The sequence below is a fragment of the Epinephelus moara genome, chromosome 9 (genome assembly GCF_006386435.1).
Source record: "Epinephelus moara isolate mb chromosome 9, YSFRI_EMoa_1.0, whole genome shotgun sequence".
NCBI classification, from domain to species: Eukaryota; Metazoa; Chordata; class Actinopteri; order Perciformes; family Serranidae; genus Epinephelus; species Epinephelus moara.
In genome coordinates this window covers 27,562,791-27,585,677 of record NC_065514.1, presented here as the reverse complement: position 1 = coordinate 27,585,677, position 22,887 = coordinate 27,562,791, and the positions used below count along the sequence as shown (strand labels likewise).

At 40.7% G+C, this 22,887-nt stretch overlaps 3 protein-coding genes across 7 annotated transcripts in view; 1 reads left to right on the top strand and 2 right to left on the bottom strand.

Moving 5' to 3' along the window:
* Positions 1-492: 492 nt before the first annotated feature.
* Positions 493-3,261, top strand: ptges (prostaglandin E synthase). The gene is made up of 3 exons (XM_050053076.1): positions 493-702; positions 816-898; positions 2,748-3,261. The coding sequence occupies exons 1-3, from the start codon at positions 586-588 to the stop codon at positions 2,995-2,997; spliced, it is 450 nt and encodes a 149-aa protein (XP_049909033.1). The 5' UTR covers positions 493-585; the 3' UTR covers positions 2,998-3,261.
* On the bottom strand, positions 3,049-10,761 carry LOC126395986 (torsin-1A-like). Its single transcript, XM_050053789.1, has 6 exons — positions 10,680-10,761; positions 8,722-8,987; positions 7,589-7,764; positions 6,796-6,923; positions 6,467-6,710; positions 3,049-3,103 (listed from the first exon to the last, which is right to left on the bottom strand). Exons 1-6 carry the CDS (start codon positions 10,759-10,761, stop codon positions 3,049-3,051), a joined length of 951 nt encoding a protein of 316 aa, XP_049909746.1.
* A 345-nt stretch (positions 10,762-11,106) lies between these two features.
* garnl3 (GTPase activating Rap/RanGAP domain like 3) overlaps positions 11,107-22,887 on the bottom strand; it is a 104,454-nt gene continuing 92,673 nt past the window's right edge. For 3 of the 5 annotated variants that reach the window (XM_050053393.1, XM_050053394.1, XM_050053395.1), the window contains exons 28-31: positions 21,221-21,280; positions 17,628-17,846; positions 16,118-16,238; positions 11,107-16,030 (exon numbers count right to left, since the gene is read on the bottom strand). In XM_050053393.1, coding sequence (XP_049909350.1) covers positions 15,865-16,030; positions 16,118-16,238; positions 17,628-17,846; positions 21,221-21,280 — 566 coding nt within the window. In that variant the 3' untranslated portion in view covers positions 11,107-15,864. The remainder of the gene's footprint in view (positions 16,031-16,117; positions 16,239-17,627; positions 17,847-21,220; positions 21,281-22,887) is intronic. The other 2 variants (XM_050053396.1, XM_050053397.1) reach the window with 1 other exon arrangement.

Here is a 22,887-nt window from a genome sequence, read left to right as displayed (position 1 = left end):
ATTTAGCATGTTAGCCAAACAGAGCTGAACGTGCTCATGGAGCGCGCGCACCTGTTGGTGACGCAAAAAAAGATGGGTGTGTTTGATTTATGTCACAAGGCGTAGTAGCGGGCGGTGCAGTTAATTAAAATCAAATAGATGCAACTTCTTCTTCTTTTTTTTTTTTTTTTTTGCAAGTGAGTTGCAATAATGCTAACATAACCATATAAGTGGTACATAAGTTGAAGTAAAAGATCTCTAAACACTCAAAAAAAAAAAAAAAATACAAGGTCTGGTCTAGCTAATAAGATCTGAATACTGCCACCATTGCCTATGTGACTCTTTTTAAGTAGGCCATACCCTCAGGGCTCCAAATTTGGCGTGCCAAGAAATTTGAATGTTCAGTCTGGAATTCACAGAATTATGAATGAAACATTCCGTTTAACCCGCCACCGTGAGTGGGTGGAGGCATCACCAACAGTACATAACAGCCTCCCTCTCCGTCTCACTCTCATTTTTAGCAGCTTTACGCACGCACGCACCAACCTGAGAGCTCCTCTTCCATTTCAGCGCAGTTCACTTTGGATCATTAAAGAAAGCCAAGCCATGGCAGTCATGATAAGAAATGAGGTTTTCTCCTGTTTTGTTTTCTACGGAGTGCTTCTGGTGATCAAAATGTACGTGATAGCGATAATAACGGGACAAGTAAGGCTGCGCAAAAAGGTGAGTGACTATGGATTAGAAAGAAGGATCAAAGCGGAGAAAGCAACATCATTTCATAATTAATTTCACCAAGAAATGTTCACTGATCCAAAGTTTTTTTTCTTTCCTGAAAGGCATTTGCCAACCCTGAGGACGCACTGAGACACGGAGGTTTACAGTTCCACAGAGAGGATCCCGACGTGGAAAGATGCCGGAGGTATGTACAGAAACTGGCACTGTCACGACATGGCTTTATTTTGTAGAAATAGCTTGCTGTCAAATCAGAGACCACACAGTCAGTTATATTTTGACTAGGTTATCCACTTTTACTGCAGCACACAGTGAAGGAAGTATTTACTTAAGTAAAAATACCACAATGTAAAAAATACTCCATTACAAGTTAAAGTACGACAGCAAAATGTACTTAAAAGTATAAAATATGGTACTCAGCACAGGAAAATACTTGATCCTATATTGGATCTTTTAAAATAGTGATGCACTCATACTTTAGTAGCATTTTATTAGTCCTATTATTTGTCTTAACTCCATGTAACTCCATGACAATGCATCATGTTTTACCTAAAATCCCAATTTACTAGCTGCTGGACCTAGCATAATTGGCGCCCTAGGCATTATTATTATTATCATCATCATCATCATCATCATCATTAACTTTTATTAATTGTATTTATTAGTAACAACAACAAGAGCTAATTACAAATCAACAACCTTGCCAACAAAAAAATAACAATAAATAAACAATTAGAGAATAGGCTATGTCCACATTTGCAAATTTCTGTTTTCATACAGCACCCCAGGTGGTTTTTACCTTTTCATTTTCACTTTAAAGCTCTCCACATACACTCCACTCCACCATTTCGCTTATGTTCGCCATTTTTCGACGTCTCACCCCTGCCTGCCCCCCACCTGCCGCCATCTCTCCCATGACCTGAAAAACCTCATGTAAAAAACCTCATATTTCTAGTTACAGTACAGTACCTGAGTAAATGTACTTTTCACCACTGTTAGCATCATAACTTCTATACACTTCTTGCCTGCAGTTTCCACATGAGGCTTCTGAGGTATCTGTGGCTGGGTACTTAACATTTTATAGACCTGCACGTGCCAAAAATAGTTCCTGGAAGTGCTTATTATTGTTATTATTATTATTATTAATTAAGCTTTTTCCTTCCAGTGAAATTTTCCCTTTAGATGCAACTCTTCAGTGAGATCATGCGATTCCCTCTGTTGGTTTTCAACAAGAGCTGGCAGCCTGTAATGAATGTGCTTCACTGCTTTCAGCTATCTCTCACTGCTTTGTTTTAACTTGTCCAGAATATGATCTGCGGCAGCTGTGAGGACAGCCAGTGTTTTTCTACTAGTAAAAACTTTCCCCTGTCTGTGTATCCTGGACCATCCCTTCACTTTTGATGGGAAACTGTGTATTGACAGTTACAGACAAATCCTGATATAAATCTAGAGATCTGGCTCGGTTGTGTATATATGTTCGTGAGTTTCTACAACATGATGGACTTGAATAGTCTACAAGCCTCGTAATCTGCTTTTAATGTGCTGTTATTGCAAGAACTTTTTACAGGGCAGGTTTCCTGAATAATATTATTCAAAAGTCCACCCACTGGGATCCCAGTGGGTGGACATGAGGCAGGAAAATAGTGTGGCTGATAAGCAGTCTGACTGGGCTGCCAATAGGAGAAAGTCACAGACGCTTGCTGCTTTCCCAGACTGAATTCAACTGATGAGTCACCTTAATGAGAAATGACAGAATTCATCTAACAGTGTGGATTCTGTAATTTCTCATTAAGATGACTCATCAGTTGAATTCAGTGGGTCGTCAGATTACCAACTCTCCAAGAAAAATGCAGAAGAAACCACAACATTATCCAGAACTGAAATCACTGAAATGTGTTATTGAGAAATACTTTATACTATGCCATCCCTTCACTGCGTCATAGCTGAATCACAACATTGCAGGATATTGAAAACAGCTGTGTGTGTGTATACACATACACACTTGTGACTAACTCATGCTTTTTTTCCTCCTATAGAGCTCATTTTAACGACATGGAGAACATCCTCCCCTTCCTCTTCCTGGGTGCTATCTACTCCATGACTGGACCCTCACTGGCTGTGGCCCGCCTTCACTTCCTTGTCTTCTTCATGGGTCGTGTGCTGCACAGCATCGCCTACCTGTTGGCCCTGCGAGCACCGACTCGCTCTCTGGCCTACATTGTCGCACAGGTACCTTGTTTCTCTATGGCTCTGCAGATCCTCACGGTGGTCGCAGCATATGCCTGAATATCCACAAAGAGAGAACTAGAGGTGTTGTTCTGGCTGGAAAGATGGCAGTTACGATCCGTGACCTGGGTCAGAGAAAGCAGGAGGAGGATACCGGAGAGGCCTCCTGGGAGGGAGAACATAAAAGACAAGAATGTCAGTGAGAGTGCAATACAAGGTGTGTGATTACACCACAGCCTGGTTTTGAGAGACTTTGTTAGTATTGTTATCGTCCTATTTACATCTCTGAAATGTGAGAATGTCTTAAAAGTTATTTGAAGTTGTCATCCTGTACTGTAATATTTAAAAAGCAAATGAAGGTTGTTGCTCATTTTTGTCTTTTTGTTGAAATGACCTAATGGAATTTCACTCACAGACAGTTGTAGACATTTTGTTAAAACCACTTTGGAGTATTTTCCAACACTTTGCTGTGCTATATGTTCATCCCCGCCTGCCCTTTTTGGGTTTACACACAACACAGACCACCATTTGTTTGGTGTTGTATCCTCTGTGGCTTCATCTGTTTCCTGTGTGGATGTTCCATCTGTTGTGTTAACATTTGTTTGCTTACTATGTTCAACAAAAACATGAATGAATCCTGGCATGATGGCTGAGGGTATGTTGAGAGATTTGATACCACTCAGCAAAACACGATGTGATGCTTTTACTGAGTGAGTGAAACTGTCTGTCAAGTCAATTTTAAGGAAGAAGAAAGTTACACAGAGTTTGGACTGAGAGTGAATTCTGCAACAACTGGCAGAGAACAAAACTGGTGGAAGAATTTTATCTGTGAAAACACATTTCAAGGCTATTTTTAATATTGTAATAATATTTATTTTTCAGTGTAATGTATACAGTGCTTTTTTTTTTTTGAACACCTATATACATTTTTGGAGAAAATAAAGCAGTTGGCACATGCAACCAAGTTCACTTGAATGTGTGTTAATTCAGTATTCACTCCTTAAATTGTCATTGTGAGAGATCATTGTGTTTGCTCCACCTAGTCGTGCAGAGACAGTGTGTTCTGGTGTTACAGGGGACCGGGCCCCACTTTGTGCGTGCTTGTGTGTGAGAGTGAGATGATCCAGAAGTCCACGGCAAAGCTCCAGCATTCCTCCACCTATTATGTAAGACCTTTGGCTGTGCTGTAGTTGTATCCTGAGGGGCCGGGCAGGGTGCTGGGAAGCCATCTAGACGTGCTGACAGACAGCAGAGCGCCCAGTCATGCATTCATACTGATCATGATTACAGCATGTGTGGCCTGTATGTTAGTCTGCTTAAATCACTTGTTGCATCAGGAGTGAAATGTTCTTTTCAAATTGTTTTTGGCTTCCCTGCTCCTGTTTGACTTGCATTTGGCTCCAAGCAATTATTTCCCAGCCCTGGGATGTTGCATTTCCAGAAATCCCATTTCCACTGATGACTAAACTTAAAATTACAGAGCTGCAATGTGTTCTGATTATGGAGTTCTTATTCCAGACAAAAGACAGATGACAAACCCTGAAAACGTGGGAGGACTGGAAAATTCTAATCCTTTTCTTTGAGTGGAGGAGCGTTAGCAATACATACGATCAGGATGAAAGCCAATGACATGCCTATGTGGGTGTGACTATTTCCTGTATGCCTCAGCGGTGGGGTCGTCTCAACCTGCCTTTACCTTCAGGGCAAAAGGAAACAAGGTCTCTTCCCTATATGCCTCACTTTTCCTTTTTTTGACGTTCTCTTTTTCAGCCAGTGAACTCACCCGGTGACTGAGCTGCGAGGCCTGACTCACGCACACACACACACACACACACACACACACACTAAAATTACAGACTACAATCTTACCTAATGTGTTGAGTAACTGGAAATTTATTGCCACATAAAAATTTTACTCTCTCCTTTTTTTTTCTGTTTTTTCATGCCAGATCAGGTGATCACTCTTACAAAAGCTGTGTTTTCATTGCCCCTGGCCAGCCTCTGTCTAGAGATAAGTTTATGTTGGCTGAGATGGTTTATTGTTCAGGGGTGTTGGCTCACCTCCTACAATAAGGAAAGAAAGCAGTATAGAGAGAGGGGTTTGTGTGCGGACTGCAAGAGAGGGGTTTAATGTGAAGGAGGCATGACTTAAAGTTGGTTAAATCACACAGAACCACATGAGATGTCACAATGAGAAATCAGCAAGATGGCAGATCATACAGAGACAAGACCCTTTAATGATGGACAGCTTATCGACTCAGTAGATCACCTTCTAGCATACAATGAATTTATGTCTCATTATGAATTTCCCATCCAGACAAAATGTTATGTAATGATTTTATGCACACCCAAGTGGTCATATACATATATGATGATGATTTTCCATTTTTAAGCCACACAGCACCTTTATTATTCTTACAACACCTCCTTTTACACACAGATTATTGAACCAGTCCCTGCCCTGGACATACATGGACACACATTAATCAGATAACTGTTGATTTGTTGATTACTTATTCAGTTTTTTTTTTTTTTACTTTTGTAATAAAATGTTGACTACACTTGTCAGCAGCATGGCTTCTTAATTAAAGGGACCTTATCAACCAGATCTGTGTCACCAAGGTGTGGAGACTGTTTGTAGAGGAACGGTTTCGAGGCACTGCCCTTGCCAGCAGCACCACGAACACCCCACCTGTGCCTTGAGCAGAAATCCATGATGCGGAACGCATCATTTTACATCACTGATGATGCCCTGTGCGTCATCACTGACATGTTTTGCATCATCCGGTGGATTTTGGCTGGTGGATGGATTAGGAGCTCTAGGAGCTGGCAGCACAGGGGGTGCCTTAACACATTTTTTTAGAAGTGCAGTTTTTTAAGATAAGGGTATTATTATTATTGTATTGTATTGTTTTTTACACTCTTACCAGTAGGGGGAGTTTTTGGATTTGAGAGAGTTCATTGCAGTGAGAGTGAGAGTGGAGCCGCACAGTTTTTTGACCTCCTATCTCTTATATCTTTTATCCCTTTTTTAAACCTTTTTTTTTTGTGGATAATTGTGGATTTGGAAATGGACGACTGTTTCTGTACCATCTTTGAGTTTTGAAGTAAACAGTTGTTGAGTGGTCCGGTGGATTTTTTGTACATGTGGATTAAGATGAAGCGGATGATTAGAGCGTCAAGCTATTGCTTCACTAATTGGAAACCTACACAGTTCATCTGCAAACACTCTCAACACCTCGGTGACACAGACCTGGTTGAAAATCAGCAAAATAACCCTTTAATGCTTCACACTTACAGATAAGTTGGCATTATTGTTAAAGTAAAGGTAAAGAGAGAATTGGTAATACCTGAAAGCTGCAGAGACCAACTAGCACACATGTATTCATTTTTAGAGCTCAACTTTTGTTTTCTTTTTAACAGTGAATTAAAACTGGGGTAGACATTTTTCTGAAAAAGGCATCATCCGGCTTTCTTTTTGTTTTAAGAAAGTGCACATTATACTCATATTTGTCCATCAGATGCTGACATTATGTAGTAGTGCAATCTTCTACATATTGTCTTGCAGCCTCGGACAGAGAACACTCCCTCATCTTTGGGGAAATACTCTAAATCTCTGGCCACCCGGTCCGCCAAAGCCAGGTCTGGCCGCAGTCCTCTGGCTTTCATCTCAGCCATGACACACTGGATGACTTGTTGGTACTCCAGAGGCAGAAACGGGACAAAGAAGTCCACCAGGTTCTTGTCAATCAAACTTGAATGCCACAAGCCACCTGGAAGAGATTTAGAGATACTGCCGGTAGTGAAAAAGGTAGAAGAATAGAATCTATTTTTGTGTGGCAAAATAAGCTTACTCACCATTATTGGTGTTAAATGCTGATACAGAGAGCAAAGTTTCCAGGTCTTTTAGCTCAATCTCTTCTCGATCTCGTCCTCCTTTCCAGAAATCCAAAGCTGTCTGTGTAATGCTCGTCCCTCCAGCGTTACTAGCAGGAGGATTTAAGCAGGAAACAGAATTAGCCTGATTGCTACCAAATTTACATTTATCAAACATAAAACAATATATAATTATATCCGTCCCTTAAAATGTTGCTGCTCGTGTTTTATGCATTACAGGATTTTGCAACCCTGTTGATTTAATGGCATTTTGATGATGATAAAAATAGTAGGGCATACGGTGAATAAAATAGAATGAAATAAAAACACCCAAAGTACAATATAATAGGACAAAAACAGGACAATAAACAACCGAAAAATGAAACTTTGGGCTGACATAAATAAAAGACTTTAAGAGAAGTTTTAAGAAGTGATTTGAAAGTAATGGTATTATACAGCAACAGCAGCATTTAGTGCATTTCTGTGGCCTTGCCAAGTAAATATCAGAACACTAGAAATGAAGGTTAAAATATGGACTCTGATAGTGTAAATTGTGTTCTGTGGTGAATTGATGTTTGTGTTTCAGCCTCAGCACATCAAAGTTTGGGCAAACATATCTCAAATGCAGTAAAACAAAGAACATACGCAATCAGCAGAAACTATGCCCTGTTAATATTGTCACTATCATATTTTTATTTTTTCTTGCCCAGATTGTCTCTTTGTGCTGTTCAATATAAAATTCTGATCTGTCAGATAAACGTGTTCATCTTTTCACCTGAGGAAGATGAACATAGCTTTCCGATAAGAAACACCATCCAGCTTGCTGTGGTACCCCAGGTATGGCTTTATGCTGTCAATCAAGCCAGGATGCATCTTGTCCATCTCATCAAAGACGAACATGAAGCGTGCACAGTTGGTGACATTTTCTTTGATCTGCTGCTGCAACTGAGACTGAGGAGAAATTTAACATAATTATAGCATATTTAATCATACCAAACATAACTACAATCACCACCTCGTGGTTGTTTTCCTCTACATATCAGTCAAGTTGCAGTGACAGTTTGTGTGTCCATGTGTGTCCAGACTCACTGTAAACAATCCTTCAAATATGAATCTTTCTGCAGAGAAGCTACAGTTTCAAGGTGGGCACCCAAAATAAGTGTCACCAAATCAGTATTTGACCAGGTGTCTCCCCATTTGCTCCTGAGTTATGATGTTGAATGATGGCCAGAAAGGTGTTTCTGCAGAGCATTATGATGTCACACTGACGATGATCTTTTGGATATAAAATGTCATCACTTTATCATTTATCCTGTTTGACATTTGTGTGAAATTTTGTCATAATTAGAGTAGGAATTCTTGAGGAATGGCCAAAAACATGTTTTTTGAGGTCACGGTGACCTTGACATTTGACCGCCAAAATCTAATCAGTTCATTGTTGAGTCCAAGTCGATGTTTGTGCCAAATTTGAGGAAATTCGCTCAAGGTATTCTTGAAATAACGCATTCATCAGAATGAGACGGATGCAAGGTCACATTGACCTTGACCTTTGACTACCAAATTCTTAGCAGTACATTATTGAGTCCAATTGGATGTTTTTGCCAAACTGGAGGAAATTCCCACAGGGCCTTCTTGAGATATTGTGTTTACAGGAATAGGACTAACCAGGTCACAGTTACTTTGACCCTTGACCTTTGACCAACAAAATCTAATTAGGTGATCTTTGACTTCAAGTGTATGTTTGTGCCAAATGTGAAGACACTTTTTTGAGGTGTTTTTGAGATGTCGCTTTTAAGAGAATGAGACGGACGGACAACCTGAAAATATAATGCCTCTGACCACAGCTATTGCTGGTGCTGATGCAAAACAGTGTCACTGTGTTTGAATTGTCTCTATTTCTTTTCATACCTTGTAGGTTTCCAATTTACTTTGATGCGGGAAGTGAAGTTCAGATGTGAAAACATGAACGAAGCTGCTTTCCATTCCCTTCTTGTAGATGTTTTCAGCAATAAGTTTACTGACAAAGTTCTTCCCTACGCCAGTCTTTCCATGCAGAGAGAGCACCAGGGGCTTCTTTGGATTATCGTCGCTCATGAATCCACTCACAGCTTTCAGGACGATGCGAGACGCAATGTGCTGTCCGAACAGTTTGCTTTCCAGGTCAGCTTCAAGACCTTGACATTGCACAGCAGGATGTCAGCAGGATAGTTTTAACTTCACTGAACAAGTTATGACGAGAACCGAACAGCTCACAGTTCACAGCCAGGGGTTCAGAGATAGATATCATACAACACAATGGACACAAACATTAAATAAAACATATCAACTAAAGTCTTTTCTGTTGACAACATATAAAATTAAATAATTACAAATGTTTGTCTCTTAAGTTGGTTTCAAACAAGCTCTATAAACACAGTGCAACTCTTTTCACATTTAGATGCCCCATACACTCACCCTCTGCACTGAAGGATATCCAATTTGAGTCACATCTTTCTCCTGGATTGTAGATCTGCTTCCACAGGTTCTTGACACTGGCAAACACTTTTTTGAATGGATTAAACGAATTTGCTGGGACACTGGCTGATAAAACAACATATAACAACAAATATATTTGTACAGCTTTCATCGTCAAAACCACTTAATTCCTCAAGTCAGCAGGTTTTAAAACACTCTCAACAGTAAGACTTCACTCATTCAGCAGACAAATACTTTCTTTATGGCGGTATCTTCCGGGATCGTGAACCCATCAAGCAACATTGTGTGAGGCGTTGTCATCATGTCTCTATCAACAAAAGTTGTCAAACAAGTTGAATTTATTTGATGTTGAAGGTGTGTACAATACTGGGAATTTATGAATGATCTCTGAATGCAATGCTGCCACAAGGCTCTAAAACCCCAAGTTCACAGCTCAGTTTTTGGTAATATAATTAAGTTTGTGTATATGATTATATGTATTGCTAAAGCACAGTATAAACTGACACAAAAAGATCCATAAGGTGAGCGCTGATCATGTAGGCTTATAAACCTGATGTTGAGGACCTATCTTGAAGAGGGTCCAAGTATCAAAATCTAGTTTAAAGAATCATATACTTTGCTTAGATGGAGCATATTGCTAAACTACTTTGAGTTTAATCAAATTTGTGCATTGCAAACATGGGACCATGTAATACTCCAGCATGGGAATAATGAGTGGGGGAGGAAGGGGCAGGTAATAGGTGCCCACCAACTCATGTGTGCCCCTGGACCTTCTCGCTGGTCAATCCAGCCATGTCTTTTCTTGTGTAACCATGCACGCGAGGCTCATTGTCGTGATAGCTAGCTCAGTTGTGCTAGCAGTAGATGCACTCCTTCATTGCAGTGATGTGGTTGGTAGGTGTGGCTAACTAGAAAGAAAATAGTCCCTACTTGAAACTGCTCACAACAAGGTCTGTGGATTATCTCGAGTAACCAGGTCATGATTTCTGATAAGAGACATGGCTGTTGAATTTTCTATTTCTATTTTTTTTTGCGCTTTGAGCACCACAAGCTGAGTGCCATCTAGTTCCATTATACTGGAGAGAAGACAGACATCTCTACAGCCGATATCTCCAGCACTCTGCAACTCACACCAAAACAATCAAGACTGATAAATTACAATACTGAAAAGAGGAAAAATATGTGTTTTTGATTTTGGGGTGAACTGTCCCTTTAAAACTTCACTGTAACATTTTTAAATCAGTTGCAAAGGCAGTTGTAAGCCAGTCAGGTGACAAAGAACAATGTTTTTCTTTGTTTTTGAAATACTAGTACTAGAATTTTGACGAACAACAATGCAGTTGATGACTTTAGTTGTTCTTTTATCTCAGACATGTTAGGATGTTACATACCTTGACATTCTTCGGCAGAAACTTCTGCCTTGCTCAGAAGTGTCACTTGATGGTGGTTGTCACACTTCGGAACTAAAGACATAATGAAAACCACTGAACTAATGCAGTTGATGCTTTTTGGTTGTTTGGTTTTTAGCACAAGCTGCTTTTCTAACACTGTATTAGGTGCCTGGTTGCATCAAACACCTTTTCAGACACCACTGACACAGCGTTTGGCTGTTTGTCATTTGTTCAAAACATCAGCCTGCGTGATCTGCTCACACCTAAACAGCAACTCTGTGCCTCGTGACTCACTGGTCACTGACAGCCCTGTTGGTAGTCCTACAGTGTTTAATATTGCCTGTTGGCCTATGATTAGTAAAATACAAAATACAAAAAAAAAAGTCAAACAGTTCAAATTCCATAAATATTTATTACATATCAATGAACAGAATCGACTACTTTCACAGCAGTGGTCTACAGCACTTGTTTAAAATAATTGCTCAAATAATAATCATAATAATATTAATAATAATAATAATATAGTTCAGTTTCATTTGAGGCCACATTTGATACACAAACATTTACAAGTAGTACTTGGCATTAAAAACGATGGCGATACAATATTTTAAGACACTTGGTGTTTTTTTTGTTAATTTTCTTTCGTTTTGATATCACAGAGAGGTTCAGCAACAGTCTAAACAGTAAATATAGATTCAAATACAAAAAAAATCCAAACAAAAACAAAAACAGTGAAAATGCCAAGGGGAGGTAGAAACAAAGAGTACTTGACAGAAATACAGGAGAAATAGGAACATCATAAGTGGGAGAAGCAGTGTCACAAACTGTAACTGCCAGACATCCCCCAGTCACCCACTCATTCGGAGTAATAAACACGAAAGTAGAGTACCTTTGTAAAAAAAATCCCCCCCCATCCCGTTCTTCTTCTCCTTCCCTTTTTAGTTTTTCTGAGTTTTGTTATAGTGTTGGAGGGGTTCACACTGAGACAGGCAGGGAGGAGAACAGAGGAGAGGCGTGAGGGGAGAAGAGGAGGAGGAGGAGGGGCTCATGCAAGATCTGAAGGCTGCTGTGTTGTGAAACCACCACATCGAGGTGCTCTCATACCTACATTAGCATAGTCAAAACCACTGCTCCCAGTTAGTCACCCAACCTACCACTGGTTCCTTTTTTTTTAGTTTAACTGACTGTTTTGTGTTAATTATTCACTGTTTCATTTTAGATTCAACACTAACACTGACTCACAGTACTGATGTAACTTCCTCAGTGCTTAATACAAAGAAGAAGTACATTTATACTCAAGAATTAAATTTCTGGAGAAATTGCAGTTTGCTCTCCGGCTGTTGAAAAGCTGACACTAAGTTCTACTGCTTCACATATGTCAGGGTGCTGAGCAGCATTGCTCTGAGAGCCAGAAGCTGAACTATATTGCTTGATGGATGGCTGAGAGCTAAACTGGATTCCTGGCTTAACGTTTTATGAAGGAGCAGCTGAACAGAGTTTGAAGAGTTGTAATAGTAGGGAATGAAAAAAGGGTGCAGCAAATAATTTCAACAATGAAAGGTGTTGAAATGATTGTTTAAAGACTTATATAAGCTTAAGTGTATGGAGAAGGAGTTGTCTTAGATGGAATAAAGGTAAAACAGCTGATGTCTAGGAAGGAGATTAGTTTGTGTGTGTGCATGCATGTGTGTGTCTATGACTATGTGTCCATGTGTTATTGTTGTTAGCACTAAAAGCTGTGTTGAACTGCCTTAAAGCCTTATGTGAGACAGAGCAGTAGTTCCCCAAATTTTCCCTTAATTGACCTAACTAAGTGACATACTTAATGGATATTTAATTTTATATTCAATGCATAAACATAACAGTACAGAACAAGTGATAATCTGTACATTTAACTCAGACAGTGAATGCAATAACTGCAGGACATTTGTGTATTCAAGTTTCACTAATTTAAATTTTATAATTTATTTTATTTTTTGTTTTCCTTCTCCCTGACACTTTGCACTTGTTCTATTAGCTCTTTGGTTGTTTTAATGGTGTACTTTTCTCATGCAGGATGTAGCTGTTAAGCAAATATAGAAGGCTCTGTGGATTATAACATGTGTTCAGGTCTTAACTGTGCCCTTATCCTGTCACCTTTTTTAATTTCATATTTTAAATGGTAATCTAAGCCTTAAAAATAACAATTTCATTGAGTTGACTCCACAGAAATGAATGAAATGCTAAGATATAGGCCTGTTGTACACATATAAATATTTTCCAACACCTCTTTAAATCATGAAGGCCTCACAACCTCTCCCTGAAGCTTTGGCGACCCCTAGTGGGCATCAGGACCATTAAGAACCCACCAACTGTAGTTAACTGCTAGGGACTCCTGGGTGAGACTGGTCACCGTCTAGGGATTCAAAAGGTGGGCAGGAAGCAATAAAAGGAGTTGAGATAGCAGGTTAAATGTTAAAATGTGTTTTTTAAACCCGTGTTTATCAGTAATAAAGCTCCCGTGACACTGCAGAGATTTTCCCACTGGACTAAAAATCCACTAACATCTGGCTTTTGTATTTAATGGGAAGACAATCAGCATTCATTCCTGGAAGAAATGACTCTGCAGTAGTCTTGGGTATTCATTGGTTCCAGCTCTGATCAGCTCCGATCAACAGTGACGATAATACGACACCTGGGTGGATGCGCTAATTTTTGCCCTTTTTCAGATGCAATGACAATGTGATCCACTGTATCTCTAGGCTCCATGCAGCTTTCTGCTGTTTACGAACCCTGTTTTCTGGCTCGTACTTTACACTAAACTTGACACACGTGCAATTAATGGTTGCCATGTGGTGATAGCAACTCAACCCTACTCTGCTTGTGATGGCACCCACTCAGTGAACACTCCTTCCATTCATTTGAATGTGGGGAAAATCTTGGTTTACACTTAATATTTTGGAACATATGTTGTACCAAATAAGCTGAACATTCTGAAGTTTAAATTCAGTTTCTGCATTGCACTGTGTTGAAGTAGTTTGGTGCCAGAAACGAGGAAGATACTACTGACTACTACTCAGCAGGTTAAAAAGGTTGCACAAATTTTTCTGCAGTTCTAGTGGGAACTTTCTGTTTGGGCTTCAGACATAATGTCTTCTGAGCCCTACAACTTCATGGAAATGCAATACTAAATCACTGGAGTACCCCTTTGAGATCACCCTGTTAGAGTTTGAAACAGGACTGATTTCTAATAATAACGAAAGTCAGGATGTCAGGGACAAAATAGAACAAATGGGAATAAAGTGTTCCTTGTAAAGTTAGAACAGTCAGTGAATGTTTGGTTATGACTGCAAATAACTGCTGTCACACTCTGACATAATACCCGTGAGTTAACTGATCAGTAAATTAAACTATGTGCAGGTGTGTTGGCCTTCAAGACATGTATATCTGTTTATCAGTGAACACATGGGATGGGATGGGAATTAAAGAAAATTGGAGTGTCACCAGCGTCCCGTAAATTGGCCCATAATTCATGGCTGTGCCCTTGCACCTGGGGTCCCAGCTGTAAATCAGAGTTTTACTGGACATCTGGAGTAGACACCAGCAAGGCTTCTGTGCTCGCTGCTGAATGCCTAATAGGGTTATTTCTTTTATAGTGTTTCCCCTTTTTTATGCTTTTCACTTTTAGTTAGTTTTCATGGATAGTTATTTTCTTCTTCTTTAATTTTAGTTATGTCTTGGTGTTAATTTTAGTTGAGCAAATACAGCAATTTCCTTAAAGGCACAACTATCTAAATTCAGAGTATGTTTTCTGTGTGTCATTCAAATGGTTTATTGTGTAATGTAAACAATATACTTTTTATGTCTACATTAATGATTAAATATTGAAGACCACTTAAAATTCATCACCTTTTTGCTGCTTCCACTTACAGTAAAGATCAAATATTTAAAATATGTCACACTTCACAGCCAAGTTAGTTTTAGCTTTTTACGTTCTGACAAAATTCTGCTTTTATCATTTCAGTTTATGACAATATACTTTATTTTATAAATATTTTTTGTCTTAAATTGATTGTTTTGTCTTAATTCCTTTGCTATACTATTGACCCTCAGGCCATCACACATGACAGTCTAGTAAAACATCCACACTTCTGTCGTCTCAGGTTGTGGTTTGCTTTATGCTGCTATGTTTGGTATGATGTCGCAGACCTCGTGGTTTCCAAAGAAGCTTTTTTTAGTCACAATACATGCAGCAAAGGCAGGTCATGCAGATTTAAGGACGTCTCGTTCTTATAGGGTAAAATGTTGAGTGCATGTGGCTCTGAGAGAGTGCCTCCAGTACGTGAATTTATCCAACTTAATGGAGCTGTGGGGGTCACCATAGTAATCGAATGTGGACTACAATCATGGCTGCTACTGTCAGACACCAGAATACGGTGGCTGTTAGAGGTGTAGTTCAGTGGAGGATGCTGGGAAATGGCACTTGTGGGAGACTTTGCCTCCAGCCCTGTCTACCTGTATACTGTGAATAAGGAGAAGAACAAGGACTAATATGTGCAGAGAGAATAAAACATCATCTTTTACTAAATATGGGAATAAAATGGATTTTTTATAATATATCTATAAATATGCATCACAGGCATGACAGGCATGCACACCTGCCACTGTGTATGCATTTTCATGTATAAACAGATGTACACATACATATGCATACCATACAACATTTGAAAGTGGATCGGAAATAATCACATAATATACAACACATATTTAAGCTTTAGCAACTTCAGAGGGCATTGTGAACGCAGAGATTTTTATCGTGCCTTGGTGCGCAGATTTACATTCAGTTTGTGGTTTGGGATCAAACCGTTAACATTATCTCAAGGCTGTTGCAGAACTCTGAATAAACCACGGCATCGTACACAACCTCACCGCCTCTTTGGGTTATTTGCTGCGGGGCAACACAAACACCCAACACACAGGGGCTGAGGGACTGCTCGCGAAAAACAAACGCACACAGACACGTCTTTTAACTCCCACTGCACCCATCTTGTCGGATGAATGGGGAGACCCAAGATACAGGGATAAAAACAACAACAAAAAAAAAGAATGCAACAAACAACAAATTAAAAGCAAACCAACCAAAACAATAAAATAATGGTGACAGTACGGGAGTGGGCGGGCAGAGAAGTGCACGGTGGGATTGTCTTCACTTTAGGTCCAGGACATCTTCTTCGAAGGATGTGGAGAGGGCGAAGGCGCTGGCGAGAGGCGGGCTCTCTGCTCGCAGCACCACCTTCTCTGGCTCGGGCTCCGAACTGGACGAACAATGCAGCTGGACATCCAGGTCTGCTTCAACAGACTCTGAGGCTAACCTGTTGTGCACAGAAACACATGGCTCAAGTTTGTGTCACATCAGGAAACTGTTAAATGTACAATGCTGCTGTTGTTGAATGTGTCACCTGTCACTGTTTGTTGACGTCAGTGGTCGTGCTTTGGGGTCTTCCTCTGTGTTCTTCTTGCTCATTTTCCTCTGTTTGACTGTTCCACTGTCTGACTTCCCACTTGGTTCCTCCGTCAAGCCTTCACCGGTACGAGGTAACAGAGAATGTACGATTTAGAGGAATAGTTTTGGAAACACGCCTATTGTCTTTCTTGACAAAAGTCAGATAAGAAGATTAATACCAGTCTCATATCTGTCTCTTTAGTATAAGGCCACAGCTAGCAGCTAGTTAGCTTAGCTTAGCATTAAGACTGGAAGTAGATACAACAAGGTGGTCTGGCTCTTTATGAACGTACCAAAATCTCCCGACCAGCACCTCTAAAACTCAATAATTAACACATTATATCTCATTTGTTTAATCCATTAAAACAAAACATAAAAACAGCAATTTGTGGCCAAGTGTAAATAACATGTTAATTAGTGAGCTTTAGAGGTACTGATGGATTTTGTAACCTTTAGGACCATGGCATACAAAGCTGAAAGTTGGCCGTCGGTCAATGTTGGGCTGTCCATGAGCGTCTGCCGCCCTAGTCTTTGCAATGTGTTGTGCACCATTGGCCGTCATGGCCCTTGTCTGCTTCTTTATTTTGCCGATTTGGCAACGGATAGCCCATTGGTGTTTGAAATCACTTCGTGCACGTAAAGAGAAATGAGGAAATTAAGCAAATGACTAAAGTCAAGAGGGCCTGAGATCGAAACAAATTCAAGATTATTATTTTCAGATTCTCAATTGTTTGTTATTGTTCGTTAATGCGTGGTAAATATGCTTTGTTCTTTCAACATCCGATTGTGCTGTTAATGTTAACTGGCTAACTAGCATCACGACAGTCTTCCGGTTTCCCTTTTCGAATATCGAATACAGACTACCGCTGTCTGCTGGTATGGAGAATTATTTCCTCTCACGCACACAGAACGTATGTGCTGGTCGGCTGCTGGCTGTAGCCTTTGCGGTGTGTTCATATGCAACTTAGCAGAGACAAAGGCGATGTGAGTTGACGGAACAGTTGGCTTTTGTCACGGCTAGTTCCTTGACGTCCATATTGTGTGTCTGGGCCTTTAGGCAGAGCCAGGCTAGCTGTTTCCTTCTGATTCCAGTCTTTATGCTAAGCTAAGCTAACCTGCTGCTAGCTATAGCTTCATATTTAGCCTACAGAAATGACAAGGTATTAATCTTTTAGGTTAACTCTCACCAAGAAAGCTACTACGTATATTCCAGAAAATGTCAAACTATTCCTTTAACTTTAGAGAGGCTACTTGATCCAGTAGACATCCAGAACTTGAACTAAGAAGGGCTTAACTCATATTTCAACATATTGGCTGCTAGCTGTAGCTTCATATTTAGCACACAGAAACAAAGTATTGATCTTCTCATCTAACTCTTGGCAAGAAAGCTACTGAGCACATTCCCCAAGATGTCATACTGTTGCTTTAATACATTACATGAGGTGAATTTGTAATTTGGCGTTTACCCAGCAGCTCCTTCCGTGTGCGGCTGGCTATCTCTTTGATCTCCATGCGTGACAGCGAAAGTGAGTGTGTGGCAGAGATGAGGGGAGTCGGGGGTACCATGGCGGGGGCTGGCGTCGTCAGCACCTTGTTGACCAGAGGGGACTTGAGTGGTCTTTCTATGCTGCGTCCCACCAAGTTACACAGAGGGATCTTGAATATGTGCTTGCATGACGATTCACCTGGGAAGTACAAAATCCCAAAGGAGAGAAGGATGGAGAAGAGAGCAAGTGGGTAAAGTCGGAAAGCCGGAAGGAGGCAGGTGACATGAGAAGACATGAAACGAGAGATAAAAAGAGCCAAAGATGGGAATAGAGTGTTGGAAAGAGACACATATAAAGGGTGAGGAATGTGTGGCAGCTAATGAGAAATGCATGAAAACTCCTGGCCTGAAGCACTAAAGTGTCTTTGCATGTTTGAGCTCATTAGCTACAGAAATATCTATTTAAAACATATCCTTTTAGAGTGTCTGTGCACCCTCTGAACATTTTGTCATTGCAATTTTTTATTTACTCTTTGCCAAAATGACATTATTGTTGCAATATGATGCAGTTGGTAGTAGTGACTATTTTTTGCCCAGAGTTAGATGAGAAGATGGATACCACTCTCATTGTTCGGTAGAGAGGCGCATTAATACTTCTGTCCATGCACCTGGTATTTATCTGTCAGAAAACATTTGCTTACCTAGCTAATGTTTATAGGCATGAACTAGGGCTAGCTGTTTCCTTCTGCTACTTTATGCTAAGCTAACTACTTTTCTAAAGGGACAGTTCACCCCAAAATCAAAATACATATTTTCCTCTTACCAGGAGTGCTGTTTATCAGTCTAGAGTGTTAAGTGTGACTTGCTGAGTGTTTGAGATATCTGCTGTAGAGATGTCTGCCTTCTCTCCAACATAAGGGTACTAAATGGCACTCAGCTTGTGGTGCTCAGAGCAGCAACAAAAATATATTTGAAGAACTCTAAAGCCATGTCTGTTTCCAGAAATCATGACACGATTACACAAGATAATCCACAGACCTTATTGTGAGCAGTTTAATGCAGGAACTATTTTCTGTCTGCCGAACTACACCCGCCAACTGCATCATTGTGCAGAAGGAAGCGTGCATCTACTGCTAGCACACTGACACTGCTCTGTCACAAGTACGAACCTCTCACCCATGAGTACCATGCTTTCTTCTGCGTGGTGATTCGGTTGGCGGGTGTAGTTCAGTAGAAAGAAAATAGTTCCTACATGAATCTGCTCACAACAAGGGCTGTGGATTATCTTGAGTAACTGGGTCATGATTTCTGGAGAGAGTCATTGCTGTAGAGTTTTTCAGATGTATGATTTTGGCACTTTGAGCACCACAAGCCGAGTACCATCTGGTTCCATTATATTGAAGAGAAGGCAGACATCTCTACGGCTGATATCTCCAACACCCAGCAACTGACACCAAAACCATCTAGATTAATAACTAGATTAATGACTAGCACTACAGGTAATAGGAAAAATATGTATATTTAATTTTGGGGTGAACTGCCCCTTTAAATATCTTTACGAGAAAGACATGAGAGTGGTATCGACCTTGTCAGGTAATCCCTTGCAAGAAAAAAAAAAGGCATATTTCCCAAAATGTCAAACTGTGGATTTTAAACACCCCCTTGCCCCTTCGCGTTGCATTCAAGGACCCTCTAACATTCGGCTCACTAAAGCATTGCTCCCATGTGCTGTGCTGACGGAAAACCAAACCCACAACACAAACAGCAAACAGATATTTTTGAAAACATAATGTAAACTGGTCATTTTATGTGTTTAATAAGAGTCCTTGAATGCACCATTAGAGACGGTAATCAAAACAGAGACTGACTGCAACAGCACAAATAAATAAATAAATAAATAAACAAAAGTGTTTATTGTGATGGACAACTAACCTCAAGCAAGTTTCAAGTCTCTGCAAGCCACGTTCATAGCTCAGTAAAAGTAATGGTAAACAATAGTCGCCTAGAATGTAAGGGATCAATCTAAAAACTAACATATGCATAATAACTTTTTTTGTGACTTCGAGTCTGGAGGTTGACGAGCTGATACAATAGAGCCAAACCTCCATTTTCAAATGAAGACACTCGAAAGTGATTAATAGTCCTATTTACTGAAACAGCATGTGATCTTAAAATTAATCATCCTTACCGCAGAGAGCTAATGTGATATAACTGTTCACTTGTAGCCATTTATAGCAGACCATCCATTATTCAGCCGAGACTATAAACGCTTAAAGTCTGTTTGGGACACAGTAAATGGATGTTTGGAGTTTTTCAAATGGCACAATCTGCAGCGTGCCAAACCTGCAGTGCCCGATTGTGCCATCAGGGAGCAGTATTGCAGTTCGGCAGCCTCGCTCTGCTCCACCGAGGCAGGCTGATGGAAACATGGATGAGACTGAATCAATGTGGTGAGGCTACGGCGCACAAAGAGGACTGTCTCATCTGAAATGTCAGCGGGTGAGAGGTGAGCAAAGAGCCACGGAGAAAAATAGAGGGTCACTGCTGATGTTTGACAGGTACACCGTGTTAGTGTTGTCACAGATCTTCTCTCCTGTACCTGCACTGTCATACAGCAGAAATGGCAATAAACCAAAATGCAGGGAAAGCATGCAGTTATTTGGAATATATAGTCACAGAGATCGATATATTCCACGTGCGTTTCTGGACCAGGGGAAGTGTCACACTGCATCACACTGGCGAATTAATTAAATATGAATATTGGGGTTGTTTTCAGCACTAATTGAAGTCGAATCCTCCACAGCGGAGAGATGTTTCGCTGCAGGTCTTTGGCGCATGTTGGAGCCAGTGGATCGAGGTGGCGGCTAGCAGCCACATCAGTAACAGCATCTTGTTCACATTACTGATGCGATTACATCAGATGAAACCCTCCCCAAGGAGCAGATACGGCAGGCGCACAGGCAGTTAGAAGATGGGATTTTTGTCAGCACCTCTTCCACCTCTCTCCCTTTTCTTCAGCCTACGCCCCCCCACCCTTAGATTGTGACACCGCTGTTTGGACTACCACTTTGGATCGAAGAGAGGGCTGACAAAAGTCTCCATGGCGACAGTGCAATCTGTAAATCATGCTGCGGCAGACGTGTCTTCTCCTTCCCTCTTTCCCTTTTCTCCCTCCTTCTCTCCCAACCTCCTGCTTGTACACAACCCCTCCCTTTTCTCCCGCACTCATGCATACCTTCTCTGCATCCCCCCCCCCTCAGTAATTTTAAAACCCACCGCTTTGATCGGCGTTATCTCCTCTGCCTCACTTTTTTTGTACTTTGCACTCTATCACCTCTTCTACCCTCTCACTCTGCCCTCGCACTAATGCTTTAATTAGTTAAAACAGAAAGGGGGGGTGGGGGGATGGGGAAGACATAATGTTCACTTAACATTCAACCAACGTTCAAGTCAACATGCCGCCTTGGAGCAGACAGGGTGGTACACTCTGGGAGCATGTGCATGTTAGTGGGGCAGCATTATGAGCATTATTGTCATGAGCTGAGGACGAGTTGTGGGAAAATCCTGCAGTACCTTCGGCGTCCTTAGACATGTACAGGGAAAGCTTGGTACCATAGGGGATCCGTATAGAATCTGAACCAGGGATGAAGAAGAGGGTTACACAAACTGAACACACACAGTACTGTAACATACATTTCAACACACACACACACACACACACACACACACACACACACACACACACAGTAGGATACTGTTAGGTGTACGACTCCCAGTGATGCAGAGTCATATGCATAACCAGCTAAAACAGGAAAGAAAATGATAATCCCTTTGAGAGAAATGATTACCCGAACCAGCCCCAAAAAGCATAAAGCTCTTCCTCGGCTAATTGCAGCAGCAGCAGCCGAACCTTCCTCCCTGTTAGCCTTAATGGGACCTGTAAATATCCGCTCCCATCAGGAAAGCAGAGAAGGACTGCCTTGATGGCGCACACAACCAGGACATTTTAATAATTGTTTTCTTCAAGCCTCGTCCTTCCCTGCAGCCGTCAGAATTACATGGATGCATCTGAGGATGACTTTGTGCCCCTTTCAATAGCTACAAAGTCTAATGGACAACGAGAAGTTGACATTGCCTTGAAACATCACATCAGTCTGTTGTGCTCATGGCGAATGACAAACCTGTATGTCATTAACGACAGCTGCATATTACAAATATGCTCCATTCTGAGGCAGTTGTATCAGTCTGGAAGAGGTCAGCCGTGGGGGAGAGGGGAGACTCCGAATGGTCAAATACACAATAAAAGATGGAGGTGGGAGGGAGGGGCTCTTATTGATCCTCAATCATCCTTGAAAGCCTTCTCTGCCTCTGAGGACACTTATTGTGTGCCTTGAATAGCGGTGGTGGTGGGAGGTATGTGGGTGATTAGTCTGTTCCTCTTTGTGATTTGTGGTTTTTAAGAATTGAAAGGATCATAGTGATGCATTTGAATGTTTCAGCCCTTTAACTACAAAGTAATTTTCCATAACTGACAACAATTTTTATATTGAAGCCACAGGTTTCCTTTTTCACATTAAAATGTCTAAAAACAACTGACAGACCAGTGTTAAGCTATCTAATCTGTTAAGTTGTGTACTTATATTATCCCAAATGTTTCCAACAATGTACAAGCCCAGAGAAATCTGTAATTTTTAATCAAGTACATGGCCCATGTGATTTGGTTGCTGTCACGTCTGCTATGCACATGCGTCAGGGTTGTGGTTGTTTGCCAGCAGTTTTAAGCCACATTTTTAACATGCACTTTCTGGATCCTGGTCATTTTTAACTATATATTTCAACCAAATAAAGTTTTTTTGATTTAGATGTCTGGATCTTAAGTTATCAGAGAAACAAGCTGCGCAAACATTAGTGACAACTTGGTTCCAACCCCTGCTGCACCAAACACCTTTGGAGAAACACTGATTTTTAAGGTGAAAGTGCTTTATTCAGTAATTTTACTGGTTTAAATTACCTGGTCCGTTTGTTTTGGAGAGAAACAGACCTCTGCGGATCATTTGGCTACTGGTAAAAACCTCTTAAATGTCTGTGTCTCAAGTTATCAGAAAAAAAAGGGTATCATACATTAGCAGGAGCTGGGCTAGACAAGCTGAACAGCATCAGAGAAACACAGACTTCTAATGTGAAACTGCTTTATTCTGTGTTTTTACTGATTTAAATCACCTGGTCTGGTTTATTTTGGA